The sequence below is a fragment of the Cetorhinus maximus genome, chromosome 2, assembly GCF_964194155.1.
Source record: "Cetorhinus maximus chromosome 2, sCetMax3.hap1.1, whole genome shotgun sequence".
In the NCBI taxonomy this organism is placed as follows: domain Eukaryota; kingdom Metazoa; phylum Chordata; class Chondrichthyes; order Lamniformes; family Cetorhinidae; genus Cetorhinus; species Cetorhinus maximus.
Window position 1 is genome coordinate 141,059,675 of NC_135880.1, and position 20,082 is coordinate 141,079,756.

A 20,082-nucleotide genomic window follows, 5' to 3' on the forward strand; every position below is an offset into this window, starting at 1 on the left:
TCAGATTAACATCAGTGGTAGGAAAATAATGGAATCGTTACGAAAGGAGAGAATAGAGGAACATCTAGAAATGAGAAATATAGTAATGAATAGTCAGCATGCATTTTAAAAGGGAAATATTGCTTGACTAACATTGAATTTTTAAGAGGTAACAGAGAGAGTAGACAATGGTAATGCAGTAAGCAGATGTAATATATCTAAAATAAAACAGAAAGTGCTGCAAAACCTCAGCAGGTCTGGCAGCATCTGTGGAGAGAGAAACAGAGCTGACGTTTCAAGTCCCTATGACTCTTCAGGGCTGAAGAAAGGTAGAAATGTGATGGATTTTATACTGTTTAAGAGGGGGTGGAGCAGGTGGAGCAAGATAGGTCAGGGACAATGGGAGCTAAGGAGAAATTTGACAAAGATGTCATGGACACAGGACAATGGGAGTGTTAATGGTAGTGTTAAAGACTAAACAAGGTGCTGGTAGTGTCATAAAGGTAAGATAACAGAACAAGAGTAAGCACTCTGTGAAAGCAAACCATAAAAACAAGCGACAGATGGCTCTGTTGCGGTTGGGGATGTGGTTGGGGAAAAAGCATTAAAAACATTTTTTAAATAAATAAATAAATAATCTAATGGATTAAAAAGGGGGTAAAAATGGAGGAGTCAGTTCATGGTCTGAAGTTGGTGAACTCAATGTTAAGTCCAGAAGACTGTAAAGTGCCTAATCAGAAGATGAGGTGCTGTTCCTCCAGTTTGCGTTGGGCTTCACTGGAACATTAAAACAGCCCAAGGATGGACATGTGGGCATGAGAGAAAGATGGTGTGTTGAAATGGCAAGCAACAGGAAGGTCTGGGTCATGCTTGCAGACTGAGCGAAGGTGTTCCTCAAAGTGGTCACCCAGTTTAGTCTCCTCAATGTAGAGGAGGCCACATTGGGAGCAGCAATACAGTAGACAAAATTGAAGGAGGTGCAAATGAAACACTGCTTCATCTGAAAGGAGTGTTTAGGGCCTTGGACAGTGAACAGGGAGGAGCTAAAGGGGCAGGTGTTGCACCTTCTGCGATTGCATGGGAATGTGTCGTGGGAAGAGGATGAGGAGTTGGGGATGATGGAGGAGTGGACCAGGATGTCATGTGTAATTTATCCAGATTTTCAGGGGCCTTCAATATGCTGCCCCATAATAGATTAATGAATAAGATCAGAGAATGTGGATTCAGGAGACAAGTGGCAGAATGGATTGTTAGCTGGCTTCAAGACAGAAAGCAGAGAGTGGGTGTAAAGGGTAGTTACTTATTCAGTGTGATAGCAGGTGAGAATTCCACAAAGATCAAAGCTGGGACCACTTCTGCTCACAATTTACATTAACAATTTAGATTTTAAAATCAAAAATGCAATTTTGAAATTTGTAGGTGACACCAAATTGGGAAGGATAGCCAATACTGAGAAGGATTGAAACAAATTACAGGGCATTGATAAACTTGGAGAATGGGCAGTTAATTGACAAATGAAGTTCAACAAAGATAAATGTGAGGTGGTATATTTTGGTAGGAAGAATAGGGAGGTCACTTATTGCTTGGAAGATGTGAGTCTAAGTGGGGTAGAGGAACAAAGGGATCTCAGAGTACAAATATATCAATCACTAAAAATTGTGCCACGGGTTAGCAAGGCCATAAAAAACAAACCAAGTACAAGGCTTTATTTCTAGGGGGATAGAGTTGGAATGTAGGGAAGTTATGCTAAACCTGTAGCGAACATTGGTTAGACCACAATTAGAGCACTGCATGCAGGTCTGGTGTCCATCCTATAAAAAGGATATAGAGGCATTGGAGAGGGTGCAGAGAAGGTTTACAAGGATGATACCAGAAATGTGTGCTAACAGATCAGGAATGGATTGACGGGCTGGGCCTCCTTTCTTGTGAAAAAAGGCTGAGGGGTGACCTGTTAGAGGTCTTTAAAATTATGAAAGGTTTTGATAGAGTGGACACAGAGGAAATGTTTCCTCTTGTGGGGAAGAGCATAGAGGCCATCAATACAAGATAGTCACCAAGAAATCCAATAGGGAATTCAGAAGAAACTTGATTACCCAAAAAATGGTGATGTGGAACTCGCTACCAAAAGGAGTGGTTGAAGTGAATAGTATAGCTACATTTAAGGAAAAGCTAGACAAGAATTGAGGGAGATGGGAATAGAGGGTTACAATGGTAGATTAGATGAGAAATGATCGAAGGAGGCTCGAGTGGAGCATAAACACCAGCATGCATGGGTTGGACTGAAGGGACTGTTTCTATGCTATATATCCTATGTAATGCAATCCTCTGTAACAATAGAAAGCTCAACCCGTTTGTCTGAAATTCAACTTTCTGCTGTTTGAGGAATATCCTAATCCATCTAAAATAAATGGTTTTTAGCTCCTTAACTCCAAAGAAATACAGTAAGCATTAGTGTCCCATGGTCTAACTTCACTACTGGCAGAGGAGCTGGCCTTTAGATGAGATATTAAATCAAGATCAGTCTGCACTGGCAGGTGCATGTAAAAGTGGTACTATTTTGAAGAAGAGGAGGGGAGTTCACCCAGTGTCCTGACCAATATTTATCCTTAAACCAATATCCCTAAAACAGATTATCCATTTAAGATCACATTACTGTTTTTCTTTTAAACCTTGCTGTGCATAAACTGCCTGTGACATTCCCTACATTATAAACTGCCTGTGACGTTCCCTGCAGTATAAACCACCTGTGACATTCCCTACATTATAAACTGCCTGTGACGTTCCCTGCATTATAAACCGCCTGTGACATTCCCTACATTATAAACTGCCTGTGACATTCCCTGCATTATAAACTGCCTGTGACATTCCCTACATTATAAACTGCCTGTGACGTTCCCTACATTATAAACTGCCTGTGGGGTTCCCTGCATTATAAACCGCCTGTGACATTCCCTACGTTATAAACCGCCTGTGACATTCCCTACGTTATAAACCACCTGTGACATTCCCTACGTTATAAACCGCCTGTGACATTCCCTACGTTATAAACCGCCTGTGACATTCCCTACATTATAAACCGCCTGTGACATTCCCTACGTTATAAACCGCCTGTGACATTCCCTACGTTATAAACCGCCTGTGACATTCCCTACGTTATAAACCGCCTGTGACATTCCCTACGTTATAAACGGCCTGTGACGTTCCCTACGTTATAAACGGCCTGTGACGTTCTCTACGTTATAAACTGCCTGTGACGTTCCCTACATTATAAACTGCCTGTGACGTTCCCTACATTATAAACTGCCTGTGGGGTTCCCTGCATTATAAACTGCCTGTGACGTTCCCTGCATTATAAACTGCCTGTGGGGTTCCCTGCATTATAAACTGCCTGTGACGTTCCCTGCATTATAAACTGCCTGTGACGTTCCCTGCATTATAAACTGCCTGTGGGGTTCCCTACATTATAAACTGCCTGTGACGTTCCCTACATTATAAACTGCCTGTGACGTTCTCTACATTATAAACTGCCTGTGACGTTCCCTACATTATAAACTGCCTGTGGGGTTCCCTGCATTATAAACTGCCTGTGGGGTTCCCTGCATTATAAACCGCCTGTGGGGTTCCCTGCATTATAAACCGCCTGTGACATTCCCTACGTTATAAACTTCCTGTGACGTTCCCTACATTATAAACTGCCTGTGGGGTTCCCTGCATTATAAACTGCCTGTGACATTCCCTACGTTATAAACTGCCTGTGACGTTCTCTACATTATAAACTGCCTGTGACATTCCCTACATTATAAACCGCCTGTGACATTCCCTACATTATAAACTGCCTGTGACGTTCTCTACATTATAAACTGCCTGTGACATTCCCTACATTATAAACTGCCTGTGGGGTTCCCTGCATTATAAACTGCCTGTGACATTCCCTACATTATAAACCGCCTGTGACATTCCCTACATTATAAACTGCCTGTGACGTTCTCTACATTATAAACTGCCTGTGACATTCCCTACATTATAAACTGCCTGTGACGTTCTCTACATTATAAACTGCCTGTGACATTCCCTGCATTATAAACTGCCTGTGACGTTCCCTACATTATAAACTGCCTGTGACGTTCCCTACATTATAAACTGCCTGTGGGGTTCCCTGCATTATAAACTGCCTGTGACGTTCCCTGCATTATAAACTGCCTGTGGGGTTCCCTGCATTATAAACTGCCTGTGACGTTCCCTGCATTATAAACTGCCTGTGACGTTCCCTGCATTATAAACTGCCTGTGGGGTTCCCTACATTATAAACTGCCTGTGACGTTCCCTACATTATAAACTGCCTGTGACGTTCCCTGCATTATAAACCGCCTGTGACGTTCCCTGCATTATAAACCGCCTGTGACGTTCCCTGCATTATAAACCGCCTGTGACGTTCCCTGCATTATAAACCGCCTGTGACGTTCTCTGCATTATAAACCGCCTGTGACGTTCTCTGCATTATAAACCGCCTGTGACGTTCTCTGCATTATAAACCGCCTGTGACGTTCCCTGCATTATAAACCGCCTGTGACGTTCTCTGCATTATAAACCGCCTGTGACGTTCTCTGCATTATAAACCGCCTGTGACGTTCTCTGCATTATAAACCGTCTGTGACGTTCCCTGCATTATAAACCGTCTGTGACGTTCTCTGCATTATAAACTGCCTGTGACATTCCCTGCATTATAAACTGTCTGTGACGTTCTCTGCATTATAAACTGTCTGTGACGTTCCCTGCATTATAACATGATTACACTTCAAAATTGCCTCATTGGCCGCGAAGCACTTTAGGATATTATGAAGTCATGAAAGGCAATATAAATGCAATTTTCTTTTACTTCATGAAGCTCCTTCACTGTACTTAACCCCATCAGTGTCCTCTTGATCATCAGCAAAGTGATGGAAGGTTTCGTTGACAGTGCTGTCAAGCGGCATTTATTCAGCAATAACCTGCTCACTGACGCTCAGTTTGGGTTGCATCCAGGCCAGCTGCTTCTGACCTTATTACGGCTTTGGTCCAAACATGGACAAAAGAGCTGAACTCAGGAGGCGAGGTGAGAGTGACTGTCCTTGACATTGAGACAGCATTTGACCGAGTGTGGCATCAAGGAGTAAAACTGAAGTCAACGGGAGTCAGGGGGGAAACTGTCCACTGGTTGGAGTCATACCTAGCACAAAGGAAGATGGTTGTGAGTGTTGGAGACAATCATCTCAGTCCCAAGACGTCGCTGCAAGAGTTCCTCAGGGTAGTGTCCTAGGCCCAATCATCTTTAGCTGCTTCATCAATTACCTTCCCTCCAGCATAAGGTCAGAGGTGGGGATGTTCGCTGTTGATTTGGATGATATTTCATACCATTTGCAACTCCTCAGATACTGAAGCAGTCTGTGTCCATATGCAACAAAACCTGGACAACAGTCAGGTTTGGGCTGACAAGTGGCAAATAACATTCACACCACATAGGTGTCAGGCAATGACCATCTCTAACAAGAGGGAACCTAACCATATCTCCTTGACATTCAATAGCATTATCATAGCTGAATTTCCTACTAACAAACATCCTGGGGCTTACCATTGACCAGAAACTGAACTGGACTAGCCATATTAATATTGTGGCTACAAGAGCAGGTCAGAGGCTAGGAAACCTGTGGCGAGTAACTCATCCCCTGACTCTCCAGAGCCTCTCCACCATCTATAAGTCAGGAGTGTTATGGATGGTGTGATTACCTGGATGAGCACAACTCCAACAACACTGAAGAAACTTGATGCAATCCAGGATAAAGCAGCCCACTTGCTTGGCACCTTATCCGCCAGCTTAATCATTCACTCTCTCCACTATCGACAGACAGTGGCAGCAGTGTGCACCATATACAAGATCCAACACACCAAGGCTCCTTCGGCAGCACCTTCCAAACCCTCAACCTTTACCACCCAGAAGGACAAGGACAGCAGATGCATGGGAACACCACCACCTGCAAGTTCCCTTCCAAGCCACACACCGTCCTGACTTGGGTTACTGGATCAAAATCCTAGAACTCCCTTCCTAACAGCACTGTGGGTGTTCCTACCACACATGGGCTGCAGTGGTTCAAGAAGGCAGCTCACCACTACCTTCTCAATAGCAGTCAGAGATGGGCAACAAATGCTGAACTAGCCAGCAATGCTCACATCTCAAAAAAGAATAATGAAATGGATTAACAAACAAAGGTTAAATAGGAAAAATAAGCTCTACAAAGCTGGCAGGAAGAAAGGGAAGGGATTCACTGGGATCAATATAAGAAAAGAAAGCACAATCAGAGGGGCAAAGAGGAATCACAAAACACAGAGGATAAGCACAGCAGTAAAATAGTTATGCTGTACTACTACAGGAAAAGAGCTGCCAGGAAAGAGGTAACAAAAAGTACCCAAAATATGTAAAAGAGCTTGAAACTACCAAACATCATTATGGAAGCCCCCCACCTTTACAAGGACTGAGTGGGTTTAAGAAGAAGATCCACCACACCTCAGAACAATTAGGGATGGGCAATAAATGTGGCTTTCCTGGTGCTGTCCATGTTCTAAACCAAACTGAGGAGGATTATTAGTTTGTAATGTTTGTAAATGATTTCATCCTTCATTTATTCACATGGGAAGACTTGAGTAATATGCCCTCATTAAATGGAAATAACCAAAATAAAACCAATAACTGATACAAAGAGGTGGAAAACATCGATAGGCAAAATAAGCTCAAAACAAATAAATCCTAAGTAATAGATGGCCTTTAGCCCAGAGTATTTAGACTATAGAAAAGATTTTGAGGCCCTGACAAATCATTGTGGGGTTATCCCTGGGCATGAGGAAGAGACCAGTAGATTAGGAATAGGCTAAAGTCATGCCCATATTAACAAAGGGGACAAGACAAATGGAGTTTCGGAGACACAGTAGCTTTATTTCCACCTGTGTAAAATAATGGAATCAATTATCAATTGTTGTCCAAGTCTTACTGGTTAACAAATTGTTAAAATTGTTATGGACGAATCCACTTTACCAGGGATTAATTGAGATAATCAAACACAAATTGGCGAGCATTGTTAGGGTCTCATTGGCAATAGTAATAGTGTCCAAGGATTAGAGAAGGACAAACACAGTGGAGGCCACCTTCAACTTTGCAGAATAGTGTTAAATGGATGATAGCAAATCAGCAGCCCATTTTACATCTCTGCTAATGGTGAATTTTATTGAAGTCAATAGAAATAAAAATTGTAAGTGATATAAAATGGGCTATGATTCACTATCACCCATCCTACCCAATTGCACAAAGTCAAAAATTGCCAATTTAAAAAAAAATCTCTTGAAGGTCACTCTATGCTACAAGCCAGTGAGCCATACATTTGTGGCTGGTTTAAAAAAAGTAAAAATCCTGGAAATGGGAAACATGGAATAATAAGAGAAAGTTTGGATGTGTTGCAAGAAGTCTAAAACCATTGGACTATTAAAGAGCAGCCAGTGGATAAAGGGAGTTCAGGAGATATTATACAAACATACAAAATAGGAGCAGGAGTAGGCCATTCAGCCCCTTGAGCCAGCTTTGCCATTCAATAAGATCATGGATGATCTGCATGCATTTCGAATTCCACATTCCCACCTACCCCCAATAACCTTTGATTCCCCTGGAGGGACTGAATGTTCGTGGATGTGGTGCTAATCAAGCGGGCTGCTTTGTCCCGGATGGTGTCAAGCTTCTTGAGTGTTGTGGGAGCTGCGCTCATCCAGGCAAGTAGGGAGTATTCCATCACATTCCTGACTTGTGCCTTGTAGATGGTGGACAGGCTTTGATGAGTCAGGAGGTGTTATCCCAGTGACTCCATAGAACCACAGAACCATAGAAAAGTTACAGCACAGAAGGAGGCCATTCGGCCCATCTTGTCCATGCCAGCCCGAGGACACCCAGGTGCCCTTTCTAACTCCACCTTCCTGCACACGGCCCATAGCACTGCAGCTTACAGCGCTTGAGGTGCAGATCCAGGTACTTTTTAAAAGAGTTTGTAGTTTCTGCCTCTACCACCAACTTGGGCAGCGAATTCCAGACACCCAGTACTCTCTGCATAAAAAAGTTCTTCCTCATGTTCTCCCTACACCTTCTGCCACTTACCTTGAATCTATGTCCCCTGGTTCTAGAATTCTCCACCAAGGGAAACAATTTTATCCTGTCCACTCTATCTATTCCCCTCATAATTTTGTACACCTCAATCAAGTCACCTCTCAGCCTTCTTTGTTCTAAGGAAAATAACCCCAACCTATCCAATCTCTCCTCGTAGCTACACTTTTCTAACCCTGGCAACATTCTTGTAAACCTCCTCTGCACTCTCTCCAGGGCTATTACGTCCTTCCTGTAATGTGGTGACCAGAACTGCACACAATACTCCAGTTGTGGCCATACCAGTGTTTTATACAATTCCAACATTATATCCTTACTTTTATGTTCTATACTTCTGCCAATGAAGGAGAGCATTCCATATGCCTTCTTTACAAGCATGTCTACTTGAGCTGCTGCCTTCAGGGACCTGTGTACTTGTATGCCAAGATTTCTCACTTCATCTACCCCTCTTAGTATATTCCCATTTATTGTGTAATCCCTGTAACTGTTTGACCTCCCTAAATGTATGACCTCACACTTCTCTATGTTAAAATCCTTCTGCCACTTTACCGCCCACTCCACCAACACATCTATATCGAATTGGAGATTATGGCTATCCTCTACACTATCCACTACTCGGCCAATCTTGGTGTCATCTGCAAATTTCCCGATCGTGCCCCCCACGTTCACGTCCAAATCGTTAATATATAACACAAACAGCAAGGGTCCCAACACTGAGCCCTGCGTAACACAACTTGAGACAACTTTCCATTCACAAGGGCATCCATCAACCATTACCTTTCGTTTCCTGTTACAAAGCCAACCTTTTATCCAGTTTGTCACATTACCCTGAATCCCATGGGCTTTTACTTTCCTGACCAATCTGCCATGTGGGACCTTGTCAAATGCCTTGCTAAAATCCATGTACACAACATCCACTGCATTTCCTTCATCAACCCTTCTTGTCACTTCCTCAAAGAATTCAATCAAATTTGTGAGGCAAGACCTTCCTTTAACAAATCCATGCTGACCATCCCTGACTAGTCCATGCCTTTTCACATGACAATTAATCCTATCTCTCAGGATTGATTCTACTAATTTGCTCACCACTGATGTAAGACTAACTGGCCTATAATTATGTGGCACTTCCTTTGATCCCTTTTTAAACAATGGAACTACGTTTGCATTTCTCCAGTCATCCAGTACCTCCCCTGTATCTAGTGAAGATTGGAAAATCATCCTCAGAGCATCTGCTATCTCCTCCCTGACTTCCTTCAGCAGCCTCGGAAACAATCCATCTGGCCCTGGTGACTTACCAACTTTCAAGGATTTCAACCCTTCGAGTACTTCCTCTCTCTTTATGACTATCCCGTCCAATATCTCGCAGTGTTCCTCCTGGACTACTATATCTACATCCTCCCTTTCCTTTGTAAACACAGAGACAAAATATTCATTCAAAACCCTTCCCACAGCCTCTGCATCTACACACAAGTTTCCATCTTCATCTCTGATAGGTCCCACTTTTTCCTTAACTAACCTTTTAGTATTAATGTATTGGTAAAACATCTTTGGGTTATCTTTAACTTTACTTGCTAATCTTTTTTCATACCCTCTCTTTGATTTCCTTATTTTCATTTTTACTTCATCCCTGCACTTCCTATATTCATCTAGGCTATCTGCAATGCTTAGTTCTTTGTGCCTATCGTACGCTTTTTTGTTCTGCTTGATCTTCCCCTGTATTCCTCTAGACAACCAGGGGGGTCTAGATTTGGCAGTACCACTCTTATTTTTGGAGGGGATATGTCTACTTTGTACAATTAGGATCTTGCTTTTTAGTGCTTCCCACTGTTTCCACTGTTTTATCCTCCAGCAGTGCTGTCCAGTCCACCTCAGCCAAGTCCCTTCTCATTTCTGCAAAATTTGCCTTCCCCCAGTTCAAGACTTTTACTCCTGCCTTATCTCTGTCCTTTTCCATGGTAATGCTAAATCTAACTGAATTGTGATCACTGTCCCTGATATGGTCGCCAACTGTCACTTCACCCACTTGCCCTTCTTCGTTCCCCAAGACTAGGTCTAGAATTGCACCTCCTCTCATTGGGTTTGTCACTAATTGGTTGAAAAAAGTTTCCTGGACACACTGCATGAATTTTTCTTCCTCAGAGCCCCTTATATTGTTTAAATCCCAGTTGATATTAGCATAGTTGAAGTTTCCTATTATTATTGCCCTCTTATTCTTACAGGCAGAAATTTGCCTACATATTTGCTCTTCTATCTCCCTTTCACTATTAAACAGCTCCAAGACAGCTGAAGAAGGAAAGTTGACACTGAACAAGAACTATCCCTTATAATCTCTTTATGTGGACTGTCTAATAAACTGTAGCTTTCTCAGTATTTGAATTTGATGGTTTGGCTTTAAAAGTGGTCACCTTCCTAGGTTAGGGGTTCCACCCTCAACCTTAGGTGGGGGGAGTGAAGGCCTTGATAAAAAGCATCAACTTTAAAAGCTTCCAGCGCAATGTAGAAACTGCGCACATGGTGTAATATTCAATTTGCTATAACTAGCGCAAATGAAAAATATGGAAGGAGATGGGAATAGATCAGTAGAATTGAAATAGAATAGAGAGCTCCAGTTGAAGGACTGGTACAGGCAAAATGTGCAGAATGGCCTCTTCTTTAAATTCTATCATTCTATGATCCAAATGTCTGAGACTATTACCACAACAACATAAAACATTATTAATTTAGAGACACGGTCATTCCGTGCTTTTGTTTGTTGCAGCTTTTTATATGGTATTGCAACTGATTATCTGTAGAAATACAATAGAAAAAGATTCTCACGCATTTAATAATTAATCTTTAAATGTTAGCTGCAATATGATCCAATTATGTCTAGAGGCAGTTTTAGTGATAACAATAATCCCCAGTTAAAGGAAAGGAAATAACATGCATTGTGGATAAAGGGGAACCTGTAGATGTGCTGTACTTGTCTTTTCAAAAGGCATTTGATAAGGCGCCACATCAAAGGTTATTGCGGAAAATAAAAGCTCATGGTGTAGGGCGTAACATATTAGTGTGGATAGAAGATTGGCTGGCAGAAAACATAGAGTATGCATAAATGTATATTTTTCTGATTGGCAGGATGTGATGAGTGGAGTTCCACAGGGGTCTGTGCTGGGGCCTCAACTTTTTACAATTTCCAAGAGAAATGACACATAGGGTGGGGGATAGAGAGTGGGGAGGAGTAGTTTTAACCTAACCCACCCAGTAATAATGGGCAGAGTTCATGTCAAATGCCTATGTTGCAACTCCTTTTGAAATCAATGAAGCATAAAATCAGACAGGGTATAATGGGCACATCCATGAAGCTGTTCTGTTCCCGCCATGTGGGTTGGGCTACAATTATACCCTTAAGGTCCTTAAGGTCTCAGGGTTATAAATTACATATTAAGATGAACTTATTTTCATTAAACATGCAAAGATCGGATGGAGTCTTTAAGATCCTCATGGGCATAAGAGACTGTGGGAGTGATTTTTACCTTCATTCTTAGCCAGTGAACTGATTGAGCAGATTGTCCGCCTGTTATGCAACCCACCAGAATTTATTTTCCTTTGAAATCAATGGGCGTGGAAGTGAGGTTGTTCCTGGTTCAGGCTGGTGATCCATTCTTCCAGTTTACTGCCTCAGCAGTTCAAAATTATCCCCTATTTCTCTTCAACTGTGAGCACAGACTGGAAGACACAGGTTCAAACTTTACCACACCTCAAAGGAATTTAAAAATTATGCCTCGTTACAAAGTAGTGGCATTATGGAACAGACAGACTATAAAAATAGTTGGTAGTAAGTTAATTAAGTCTTTTCAAAAAAAAGGAACTGAATAAATATCTGATTGGGATCAAAATTGAAGATTATAAGGACAGCACTGACAGAAGACACAAAATATTCTACAGCGCATGGTGGCTGTTGAACTGCTGGGGCTAAAGGGTATTGCCAACCTATGCAGAGTATCGAGTAAAGCTAAATAGTTGCAATACTGGGTTGGATAGATATTGCAGAATTTGCCTGATTAGTCTTTCAGCATTAGAGAATATATACCTCAAAATGTTAAATATTATTAAGTAGGCAGAGTCCATAATAGGGTAGACTGCACCTGGCTTATGGAAGAAAAGTTCCAATAAACAAACTTATCCTACCACCAATTCAGACTCCCTCTCAGTGGTTTTCAAATTCTTACAGGTATGGCAATAATCAGGGACTGAATTATACAGGGCGCCATGGTTCTCGCCCTCCTACTGTCTAAAATGTCAGGCCCACCCAGGATAAAAATGGCTGCCCACAGTCACTTAATGGTCAATTGACCATTAATAGGCTTGAAGTGGGATTTCTGCCCTCCAGTAACAGGAAGTCCTGCCTCAGAGAGCTGCTGGCTAATCAGAGGCCAACAGCTCTCGATGTACCAGTGGCACCAGCGGGAACAGTGGCCATTGTCAGTATTACTCTTGAGAAATTAGACAAAGATGTCATGGACATAGGGCAAAGAGAGTGTTAATGATAGTGTTAAAGACTAAAGAAGGTGCTGAAAGTGGCATATAGGTAAGATAACAGAATGTGGTAATAGCAGAACGAGGGTCGGCGCTCTGTGAAAGCAGTATTATTGCAAGTGGGGCAGAGGCAGGTGAGTAGGCAGTGGACAGGCCACTCACTGGATTTAACATGCCCCCCCCCACCTTCAAACTCACCAGTGGGCGTGTTAATTCCAGCCCCAGATGTATATGGGCAGATTTTCTAACTATGGTATGCAAGTTAATGGCTGCAGAGGTTGCCTGATCAGTAAGAGAATACCAAACATCTAACATTATTCTCATTATGATTCTTCTCAAGTTTATGGATTAAACAGCCTTCTCTTGTTCCATTGGCCTCTTAAAGTCTGGCTTTCAAAGAGATACATTGCATTGAACTGTACAGTGTTTAGTTTCTTGCATATCTAGTAGACCTCCATCACTACCTGCAGCTTTGTATAATGGGTGAATGTTTCCTGAAAACTTGAACTGTAGAATAGAATAAAACAATGCTCATAAATAAGAAAGATGTTAGTTGATTAGGAAAGTCTTCCTTACGAGTTCATTAGGATCATGTTACCTACTGCTATTGAATACCATATGTTAGCCTTTTGATCTAAACTAATAACTGAATAGAAATACCCGACATTCTAAACCGCTTTCTTTTTTGGTTTGATTGTAGGTCGCGTCATTCCTCCAACTATTCAGCAACATTCAGTGCCCAGTTTCTACCAATCTGCCCCATCAAGCACTTACCCAGGTTACCAGTGTAATGGAAGCACACCAATTGACAACTTTCACCATTATATGGGAACTTACTATCCCTCACTCGCACATCATGTGGACATGTACCGTTACCAAGTTCCAATGAACAAACTTACCCTGCCACCAATTCAGACACTCTATCAGCAGTTTTCAAATTCTTACAGGTATGGCAATAATCAGATGTGTATGGGTAGATTTTGTAACTATGGTATGCAGGTTAATGGCTACAGTGGTTGCCCGATTGATAACAGAATACCAAACATCCAACATTATCCTCATTACGATTCTTCCCCTCAAGTTGAGACCCAGCTAACGGAACCTGCTTCTAAATCAGTGTCAAATTTGAGTCATCAGACTTTGGTTCATTCGGCAGTAGCTCGTGGCAGCCAATACCCTTCATATACAAGTTCTTACCGAGCAAATGATCATCATCCTGCTAATTCTTTCCAGATAGAAAATAAAGAGAATGAACTTAGTATGCTTGGAGCTAATGGTATTTCAAGGCTTCCTTCATCACTTAATTACGACATGGCTAATACTTCACAAGCAGAAGTAGCTACAACCGTCAATCTCAGAGTTCCAGAAAATACCTCTCAAATGCCTTCACAAAATGAGGTACCTGTTCCAGAAGAACCTCAAGAGGTTTGGTCAGACAGTGAACATAACTTCCTAGATAAAGATATTGGAGGGGTTGCTGTGGCACCATGCCATGGGTCCATTCTTATTGAGTGTGCAAAACGCGAACTACATGCAACAACCCCATTGAAGAACCCCAACAGAAATCACCCAACAAGGATCTCTCTTGTATTTTATCAACACAAAAGTATGAATGAGCCAAAACATGGATTAGCACTCTGGGAGGCCAAGATGGCAGATAAAGCCAGAGAAAGAGAAGAAGAAGCAGAGAGGCTTGGTGTGGATTATGTACCTACCAAATCTTACAGCAAGAAAGCAAAACGAGAGGTCCCAGAATCGCATGAACCTATAGAGCCACCACAGATACGTTTTATGAAGACTCTTGCACAAAGGACTATGACTTTCACAACAAACTCAGTAACTACAGCGTTCCCATATGCCTTCACACGGGTTACAGGGCCTTACAGTCGATGGATATAGCTTCCTACTCACTTGGGTTACCTCATATTCTGTCTAGCATTTGGCAAGGCAGCTGTGCTATACCCAATGAGGAAAAGAAACAGTGTTTTTTTTGGGGCACTGGAAGAAAGAGTAACACACCAGCAAATGGAGACAGCCTGCTAAACACTTACCCTGTATCCCAGCTCAACTGTTAAAGAGTGTTCACAGTAAGGACCAAGCTGAAAAGCGTCCTATGCAAGAAGTGTTGTTTCAGAACATCATTCTGGAATATAGATGCATGCAGAGTCTTTCTGTAAATTAATTTAATCAAAATATTTATGCCAGACACAAGTGACCTCTAATGTCATTAATGAGCCTATTCTTTGGAAGCAGGGCAGGAAGAGAAGCTAATCCTCTGGTGCTGAGTATTACCGTTACCAGGGTAACATTTAAAAGCTACAATTTCCAACATGTAGTTTTTGTTACATAAAATGTCTATCAAACTCTTAGCAGTTTGTTTTGCCTTTCTCTATATATTGTTTGCAGATAACAGTCAACTCAAACAGCTAGAACCGATTTTAGTTGACTAGTCAGGAAAAACACTGAAAAGTTTGAAGATCATGGTGCTATGAAAAGTTTGAAGACCATGGTGCTATATTGAGAGGATTTTTAACATCTTTGATGTAAATCTCAAATGCCATTTAAATGGTTTCATAATAATTAACATTTTTCAATTGATTAATTGATGCTGAGGTGTCCTTTCATAACATAGGCGCATTTTAACTTAAAAGCTACAGCTGTTTTTTTTTTAAAAAGCCTACATTTAAAATGTAGTAAAGTACTTTGGAGGGTCAGCAAATTCTGATTCTGTAGTAAGGATCCTCAAAATGAATTTTACAGAATATTTTGTAAGATTTTGGTGTTCAAAAAGCACTTTGAATATTTTAAGCTTTGACAACTTGAAGGGTGATTAGGGTACCAAGGCATTAAGAGATTTACTGTAAAATAAAAACCTGTCAAAGTACTTTATAATATCCTAGCCATAAGTCAGACAATAGGCTATGTATACTTTTTAAGTGTCATTGATTACCTTAGTTTGGGATTTACTGGACACAAGGGGGAAACCTTAACAGAACTTTACATAAAACACTGATTCTGGTGCTCGCATCCAGTATGCAGCTATATTTGTTATATTAAAATATAACAGTCCACAGTACATCACTAAAGTGATTGTGCAGTTTTGGATCCTAGGCTTTCATATTAACACTTATCTCACAGCATGTTTTTGACAATAATACTATGGTTATCCTAGACCAATTAAGACATTTATAAATGAATTATATATTCACTCAATAGATTTGATTTGCGATGAGATGTTAATGTTTGGGTAGAAATGTATTTTTTTTATAGTTACAATGTAAGCAGTGTCTTTAAGAGAGAGAGCTGATAACATGCCAGGGAAGATGAAAACAGGGTTAGTTGTATCCAAATGGAGAAATCAGGCAGCTGGCTTGCTGTGGTAATGTTTAAATCATTAATTTGTAAATATAAAAATACAAAAAACAAAAAAAGTTAAAAAAAAGGTGTACAGTAAATTAATTTGTAAACAGAATTTTTTTTTACTTAACGCTTTTACTATTTTAGTACTGTAATATTTTCCTAATACTTTTTTTTAAGCTTTTCTTTTCAGAATGGTGCTACTCAATCTGCTACAGTTAAAATGTGAGTTTAAGAAGTTTAAAGGGGGTTGGAGATGTTCCTACTTGTCATATACCTCAGCTCTTGTACTGAGCAATAGGAAAATGATGATTCAGAAGTCAGTAGTGTTTTGTACACCATCATTGTTTAATTTAAAATAGTCTTTATGACATAAACTTGCAATTTTTTTCATTTTGATACTTGATAACTTGAAACTCAAGCTTTTGTTCTACAAGAAGATCAGGGATATTACAACTCTTATATTCTCCTTATGCCAATACATCACCTGTGTTTTAATATCACCCTTTTATCTTGTTTTTATTTTCAGGGATACTTTCACTTTGTTTAATCCCTATTTGGATTTTATGTGTATAGTGGGATACATGTACTTGATGCTTCTAAAATGAGCGTTAGTAAAGCAATGGCTTTGTTTTTAATTCTAAGCGAGAAAATATGTAATAGTTCTTTTTTTTTCTTTAAGAATTTGGATGATGTATGCACTGAGCTGATAAAAGGGAAGAAAAAGAAAAGAAATGAGAAGTTTGTTATTTTCATGTGGGGGGTGGGGTGGGTGGGGGGTTATTGGTATCTCATATGAATGAATGAACTTGTGCCACTTGTTGTACAGGGCCCAGCTTCAGTAGCAACATGTCTGTTGGAAGTAAAGTGCACGTATAGGGTATTGGGTTGATGCTAGCCATACTTGAAGATGCTTCAGAGTGGTGTTGACATTACTTGAATTTAATTTCAGCTTGATTGACGCACAGCAGTATATATTATTCACTTCTCAAGCTAGAGGTTAATGTATACTCAAGTGTAGGATACTTAGCTGAATTTGACACTAAAAGTCTGTTTTGGTGTGCATTTTGTATGCGTTCTGTTCTGTATTTTACTTTAGCTTTGCTCTTTACTGATAAATTGGGTATGTTGAAAAAAGATAAATGAGGCTGGTTATAAATACTGTAAGTAATGTACTAAAAGCGGAAAGTTATTTGAAAGCTGTTTATTATATCATTCCTGATAATGCTGAGATGTGGGTGTTTTTAATAAAATTTATATTTATTTAATGCAGACATATTCAAGTTGTGTGTTTCTTTCGTAAAGATTAATAAAACATCTTGGCAAATGCACTATCGGAAACATTAACTTAGACATAATATTGAAATCCAGTCAAGCTGTATTTGCAAAGAATCAAATTCCTACAAAGTGGGATTATTTCCAATATCTTGGTTGTAGGTAATTACAAAGAGCAGTCAAGAAACTCAACTCCAGTCTTTTTTTTTGTTTATTTTTAGCTACATACTACAAGAATTTATACAACAATTTGTGCTTGTGTAGTGCCCTCAACAAAAAAATGTCCCAAGATGCGAAGGGGGCATAATGGACAATCAGCCAAAGAAATGGATGTTAGGAAGGGGTGCCTAAAAGCTTGGCCAAATGTGGTTTTGGGGAGGTTCTTAAAGGAGATGGAGAGATTTTGGTAAGGGAATTACTGAGAGCAGGGCTCAGGCAGCTGAACATACAACTACCAAAGGCAGGGCAAAAGGGGCAAAGAGAGGACAAAATACTGTGGACCCAGAGTAAGAAGAGTGGAGAGATCAGGGGTGGAGAGTTGTAGTGCTTGAGGAGGTTACAGAAATAGAAAGGGCCATGAGAATAAGAATTTTAAATTTGAGATGTTGAGGGACTGGGAGACAATGTAGATCAGTAAGGAGAGAGTTAATAGATGAGAGGAACTTGCTGCAGGATAGGACATGGGCAGTAGAAGTTTGAATTAATTTTATGACGATAAGTACATCTATAATTTGGCTGTCACCTCTGAGTCAGAAGGTTGTGGGTTCAAGCCCCACATCAGAGATTTGAGCACCTAATCCAGGCTGACACCCTAGACTGCCACAGAGTATTTTGGAAGAGATATTAAATCGAAACTCCGGCTGCCCATTCAGGTGAATGTTAAAATATCCATGACAAAATTGAAGATCAGGGAGTTCTCCTGCTATTCTGCCCAAAATTTATCACAACTAATACAAGCTAACAGGTCATTTATCTTACGTGCTGTTTAGGCGACCTTGCTATGAACAAACTGATTGTTACTTTTGTCTACGTAACAATAGTAACTACAACTTAAAAGTACTTAACTATCTGAGAACATCTTGAGGATTTGAATGGCACCGCATAAATAGAATCACAGAATTGTTACGGCACAGATGGGGGCCAATCGGCCGATCATGTCTGCACCAGCTCTCCAAATGAGCATTATGACATGGTACCATTCTCCTGCCTATTCCCTGTACCCTTGCATGTTGTTTCTATTCAAATAATCATCTAATGCCCTCTTGAATACCTCGATTGAACCTTCCAGGCAGTGCATTCTGGGCTCTAACCACTTGCTGCTTGAAAATGTTTTTTCTCACATCACACTTGCTTCCTTTGCAAATCACTTTAAATTTGTGCCCGCTCGTTCTCAATCCTTTTACAAGCGGGAACAGTTTCTCCCTATCTACTCCACCCAGCCCCCTCATGATTTTGAACACCTCTAACAAATCTTCTCTTAGCCTTCTCTTCTCCAAGGAGAACAGTCCCAACCTCTCCAATCTACCTTCATAATTCAAGTGTCTCATCCCTGGAACCATTCTTGTAAACCTCTTCGGCACTCTCTCCAATGCGCTCACATCCTTCCTATAATGTGGTACCCAGAACTGTACAACAATACTCCAGCTGAGGTCTAACTAGTGTCTTATATCAGCTCAGCATAACCTCCTTGCTTTTGTACTCTATGCCCCTATTAATACAGCCCAGCATACCTTATGCTCCCTCCACCTGTCCTGCCACCTTCAATGATCTATGCAGAAAAACACACAGGTCCCTCCGCTCCTGCACCCCCTTAAGAACTGTACCCCTTATTTTAGATTGCCTCTCCATGTTCTTCCTACCAAAATACATCTCCTCATACTTCTCTGCATTGAACTTCAGCTGCCATCCATCTGTCCACTCCACCAACTTGTTTATGTCTTTTTGAAGTTCTACACTGTCCTCCTCACAGTTTAAAATGCTTCCAAGTTTTGTACCATCCATAAATTTTGAAATTGTCCCCGCACATCAAGATCTAAATCATTAATATATATCAGGAAAAACAAGGGTCCCAATACCGACCCCTGGGGAACTCCACTACAAACCTCCTCCAGCCTGAAAAATATCCATTGGCTATTACCCTCTGTTTCCTATTACTCAGCCAATTTTGTATCCACGTTGCTACTGTCCTTTTTATTCCATGAGCTATAACATTTCTCACAAGTCTGTTGTGTGGCATTGTATCGAGTGCCTTTTGAAAGTCCACGTACACCACATCAACAGCATTACCCTCATCACCCCTCTCTGCTAACTCTTCAAAAAGCTCCAGCATGTTAGTTAAACAATATTTTCCCCTTTAGAATTCCATTCTTTTTTTTTGAATTTGTATTAATGTGGAATAAGGGCTGTCATGTTTTAGGCTTTATTGCATATTTTCCTTGTGCTCAGTCTCAAAAGCCACCCCCCTTAGGAAGCCCACACTCCCTCTAGATGTCAGCTTTGCCTCAGTGGTAGCACACTCAACTCTGAGTTAGAAGGGTATGACTTCAAATCCCAATCTAGAGATGGAAGCACATTATTTATGCTGAGGGAGTACAATTCTGTTGGAGGAGCTGTTATTCTGACAAGAGGTTAACATCAAGGCTCTGTTTGGCCTCTCAGTTGAATGTAAAAGATCCCATGGTACAATTTGAAGAGCAGCAAAGTTCACCCGGGGGCTGGATGTTCATCTTGCATTCGGAAAAAGCGAATCGGAGCAGTTCCCAACTTTGGTACCCTGAACC

General features: G+C 40.8%; 1 protein-coding gene across 1 annotated transcript in view; it reads left to right on the forward strand.

Annotated features, from left to right (window-relative positions):
- The window catches only part of tet2 (tet methylcytosine dioxygenase 2), a 169,606-nt gene extending 152,303 nt beyond the window's left edge, over positions 1-17,303 (forward strand). Inside the window, exon 11 of the mRNA XM_078570230.1 lies at positions 13,371-17,303. Within this exon, the coding sequence (XP_078426356.1) occupies positions 13,371-14,569 (1,199 nt within the window). The 3' untranslated portion in view covers positions 14,570-17,303. The remainder of the gene's footprint in view (positions 1-13,370) is intronic.
- The last annotated feature ends 2,779 nt before the right edge of the window (positions 17,304-20,082 follow it).